Raw genomic sequence first — 5,000 nt, 5'->3', positions numbered from 1 at the left:
ACACACACACACACACACACACACACACACACACACACATATTACAAAGGGAAATACAATTTAGCTTGATGAGAAAATGAAACAAAAACAGCAAACATGAAATGAAACATCGCTTTGTAACATTTGACCCCAAACAGAGCAGAGACTCTGCTCTGTGAATGTAGAGCGTCCAGAGGGCTCCTCTCCAGCTGCAGTCTGGGCCCTCAGAGACCCATCAGCTCGGGGCCCCCGGGGCCACCTGGGGCTCAGGTGGGAGGGAAGTAAACACAAACATGAGCAGAAAGAACCAAACACACTAAAGGCCTTCCTACCTCCTTCCTTTCTCCTCCCTCCACCCTCCTCCCTCCTCCTTGCTCCTTCCTTTCTCCTCCCTCCTCCCTCCTCTCTCCTCCTTCCTCCCTCCTCCCTCCTCCCTCCTCTCTCCTCCTTCCTCCCACGGCCACACACCAGGCAGCCTCCACAGAAGCAGCACAACACGCAGCACACAGAGGGGCGAGGCTCAGACCCTGAGGTCTCAGATGAAACAGTTTGTGCTCGGCGTCATCCTGGGATTATTTGTTACTGTAACAAAGCTCAGAGGAGCCACGCCCCCCCGACACACCTGGAGGGGACAACAACAGCTGTGTGTGTGTGTGTGTGTGTGAGAGTGTGTGAGTGAGTGGGTGGATGAACTCTGTGTGTGTGTGTGTGTGTGTGTGTGTCTGTGAGGGAGTGAGTGGGTGGATAAACTGTGTGTGTGTGTGTGTGTGTGTGTGTGTTTGGCTCCTGTGCCTCCTGTGTGGTGTTTTGGTTGGGGGCCTGCTTCTCCCTCACATTTGGTTGTTATGGAAACAAGGAGGATGCTGGAGCAGCATTAGCATGTAGGCTGCATGTTAGCAAGGCAGACGCTGGCATGCTGAATAGGGAGAGGTCAAAGGTCAAAGCATACTTTCCGCCCCTCTCTCTCTCTCTCTCTCTGTCTCTTGTAGCTTGTAGCTTGTAGCACCATGCTCTTCATCAGGGGGGGAGAAGGTTCCAGTATTCCAGTCAGACTCTCACTCACCCTCCTCCTCCTCCTCTTCCTCCTTTCTGTGGAGGTTCTGCTCCATCTGTGACATTAAACACTCGCCCACAGACTCCTCCCCCAGATGGCGGTGAGCCTCTCCCAGCATGCATCACAACACAGTGTGCAGGACGTTTACAGTGGAGCCTGAAGAGGCTGAGCGGCCATGATGAAGAGTCCACATGTTACAGGAACATACTGAAGATCTGATGGAGGAAATGAGGTTGAATATGACACACACACACACACACACACACACACACACACACCAGACCTAAATTAATCCAATCAGACTCGGTGTGTGTGTGTGTGTGTGTGTGTACAGTCACAGGAGAGAGAGCTGTTTATATAAGACTTTGGCAACTGCTGTTATTGGGCCTGGTGTCATTGTCAGGCAAACTGCCACACACACACACACACACACACACACACACACACACACTCTGACCCATATAGGTGCTTTGAACTGCTGGCAGGCCCGGCAACATAATCTGGGCCTCCTTCCCGGGGAGACGACTGGGACGAGTGTGTGAGAATCCTATCAGTAAGTGTGTGTGTGTGTGTGTGTGTGTGTGTGTGTGTGTGTGTGTTTGTGTACATCTGTCAGCCTTAGCGTGTCACACTTTGGATGCTGTTAAAAGAGATGTTAGGTTCAGTCTCAAGGTGGGCCTGCTCACTGACGAGGAGGAGGAGGATGAAGAGGAGGAGGAGGGAGAGGGAAAGGAAGAAGAGGAGGAGGTGGAGGAGGAGGAGGAAGAGGAGGTAGAGGGAGAGGAGGAGGAGGGAGAGGAAGAAGAGGAGGGGGAGAGGGAGAGGAAGAAGAGGAGGAGGTGGAGGAGGAGGAGGAAGAGGAGGGAGAGGAGGAGGAAGAAGAGGCAGAATTCTGATTGATTTGCTGTATGATTTTTGATATCATTAATTTGTGCGTTTCTAAGTTAGAGAAACAAACTTTCTTGTGTGTTTGGGCCACTTCCTGTTGTGCGACCCTCATATGGGCTGCCAACACAATCTGTGCGTCTGGACCTGCAGAGCCAGACGGCGTCTTTGAAGGCTTCAGAGGCAGAGCGGCCCTGTGATCTGACGGACCCCCACAGAGCGCCCACACACTCTGATAAAGACCTACAACAACAACACACACACACACGGCGGGCGGTACGGAACAATGACAGCCTGCCTCCTCTGGTGGCTTCCTGTCGGTGCCGGTGTGTGTGATGTGGCCTGTTCTGATGCATCAGACCTGAGCAGATGGCGTCTCCTTCCTCCGGCCGGCTGGGGAGCGTCTGGGTTGTTTCGGCGGAGGTAATTGGCCCGTTACGTCACGGAGCGGAGCGCTAACGGCCGCCGCTCCAACACAACACGTGTCGGCACGCTAATGTGCCCGAGCCTCCGTCTCACATCACTACACAGCTACATGAGCTGCGACGACAAGAAAGAAACACCAAGCTCAACAGTCTCATCCACCTCCAGTCACTGCTCCATCACCTCCACCCCCAGACCCCCATCAGACCCCCCAGACCTCCCCAGACCCCCAAGACCCCCAGACCACCATCACCCCCCAGACCCCCATCAGACCCCCCCAGACCCCCATCAGACCCCCATCAGACCCCCCCCAGACCCCCATCAGACCCCCCCCAGATCCCCATCAGACCCCCATCAGCCCACCATCACCCCCCAGACCCCCAGACCCCCATCAGACCCCCCCAGACCCCCCAGACCCCCATATCAGGCAGCATCTCAAACATTCGCTAACAGGGTTTACATTTAGGTGAGCAAGGCTTGTGTGTATAAACGGAACCGTATGTGTGTGTGGGCAAGCCCAAGAAAATGAGAACAGAGTAATTGCTTGTGTGTGTGTGTGTGTGTGTGTGTGTGTGTGTGTGTGTGAGATGCCAGGCACTTCAAAGCTTTGATGCTGGAGCTCCTAAATGAGGGACACCAGAGGTCCAGACTAATGGGACATCATGGGGAGATTAGAGGCCAGTGTGTGTGTGTGTGTGTGTGTGTGTGTGTTTGTGTCTAAAAGTGAAAGTTTGGCAGATAGTTTGTGGATAATTAGCAGGAAATGTTTAGCTTTGCCCACAAGAACTCATAATGAGCTCATAGAGGAAAACATCCATCAAAGTGCCACCGTCACCTTATTACAGTTGACCTCTGACCCTGAGGCATGGAGCCCCTCCCCCACACCCAGTTAGTGGAGGCTGAGCTGCTCCCTCGTGGCTGTGCTGTTTAATGCAGGTAAACAAGCAGGCAGTACAGATTCATCCCTGCTCTGCAGCGCCCCTGCTGGTCTCTCTTTCAACTGACGGCGTCGGCGTCGGAGTCGGCGCTTGTTTCGTATGCTGGCGTAGTCGTGGACCCTGCAGGCCCATATCACCGCACACACACACACACACGCTGAACACATCATCAAGGTATAAATCCTTTATTAAATAATCATAACAATAATTATAATAACAATCATAAAAAGAGAATTTCTGTACAAAGCCCCCTTTCAATCAACAACAACAACAACAACAACAACAACAACAACAGTCTGAGCAGAGTGAAGGGAGGTCCTGGTCCTGGTCCTGGTCCTGATCCTTAGAGTGGTTTGGTTCTCCCGAGCAGAGGGGGGCGCTGTCGCCGTCATGTGACAGGATGTGATGTGATTCCGGCTCTAAAGGCAAAGCTGGAACCCCGAGGCTCCAAGGCACTTTGAAGAGAGTCAGTGGGGTCCAGACATGTGTGAGTGTGTGTGTGTGTGTGTGTGTTTACTTCACAAATATGGGTTGCAGCCGTTACTCCCTTCATTTTTAGGTTCCAAGTGACGTGTGTGTGTGTGTGTGTGTGTGTGTGTGTGTGTGTTCTGTATTTACAAACTGAAAGTTTATGTACATGGGAATGTGGACGAGCGTGAGGAAACTAAATATGCACAGAAACAAGAGCTTCCACCCAGACTGGGCTGGAAAGGGAGTGTGTGTGTGTGAGTGTGTGTGTGTGTGAGCATGAGAGTGTGTGTGTGTATGTGTTTGTGCATGTGTGTGTGTTTGTGCATGTGTGTGCGTGTTTGTTTGTGCGTGTGAATGAGGGTGTGTGTGTGTGTGTGTTTGTGTGTGTGTGTGTGAGGATGAGGGCGCGTGTGTGTGTGTGTGTGTGTGTGTTTTGGGGGACAGTCATGGCTTTGAGCTCCACCTTCTGTTCCTGTGTGTTTCCTTCCTTCAGCGTTCTTGTGAGCAGGGTAAGGAGCGTAGCGTCCGACCAGCGAGGTGAGAGAACATCGTCCCAGAGCGAGGCGAGGGGCGTCTCTCTCTCTGTCTCTCTCTCTCTCTCTCTCTCTCTCTCTCTCGCTCGGTCTCTGCCCTGGCAGCAATCCATAGGTTGCACCGGCCGAAGCCTCTTGACCTTTTGCCATTAAGTGCAAAGTAAACACGACCTTCTGTCTGACAGGACGTAGTAACAAAAGTCTCAGACTCAATGTAACAATGAGGCCTTCAGAGCCCCCCCGCCTCCACGCACACACACACCTGTCTGTCTGCTCTATCTGCAGACAGACTGCAGGCCGGAGCGACCTGGTGGCCGATGGGTGGGTGAGGCTCTGACCACAGGAAGGAGCTCTAAGTTCAAACACGTTCCTAAGCTAGCACCTCCCTCACGCCGCCTCTCTACCAGGCTTTTCTAAACGCTCCTCTGGCTGAGCTGATATGTGTCGGGTCGGTCCGGTCCGGTCCGGTCCGGCCTGTCAGAGGTCCATCACATCAACACTGAACTGAGCCGGGGTTCCAGTCTGAACGAGTCCTTATTGAGCTAAAGAGAGGAAGTGTCCAGGAAGGTTCCATCAGGAAGTAAACAAAGGACACAAGGAGAAGAGGAGGACATGAAGAAGATGGAGAGACGTTTTCACAAATGGCTCCGGCTCTGGTTTTTCCGTTTGCGTCTCCCTCTTCCTCCTCAGGCCTCCGTGCAGCAGCGTTGCTGGTTG

The 5,000-nt window shown here is 53.0% G+C and overlaps 1 protein-coding gene across 1 annotated transcript in view; it reads right to left on the bottom strand.

The window, feature by feature from the left end:
* Positions 1–4,032: 4,032 nt before the first annotated feature.
* Positions 4,033–5,000, bottom strand: part of LOC142988169 (neuropilin-2-like) — a gene marked incomplete at its 5' end in the record, with an annotated part of 15,009 nt that continues 14,041 nt past the window's right edge. The window contains one exon of the mRNA XM_076137226.1: positions 4,033–5,000. This exon is cut by the window's right edge and continues 274 nt beyond it. Within this exon, the coding sequence (XP_075993341.1) occupies positions 4,970–5,000 (31 nt within the window).

The sequence above is a fragment of the Genypterus blacodes genome, unplaced genomic scaffold, assembly GCF_046128005.1.
Source record: "Genypterus blacodes isolate CSIRO-AG114 ecotype Tasmania unplaced genomic scaffold, CSIRO-AGI_Gbla_v1 ptg000300l_1, whole genome shotgun sequence".
NCBI lineage: Eukaryota > Metazoa > Chordata > Actinopteri > Ophidiiformes > Ophidiidae > Genypterus > Genypterus blacodes.
The sequence above is the reverse complement of the archived record's forward strand: the minus strand, read 5'-3'. Positions and strand labels throughout refer to the sequence as shown.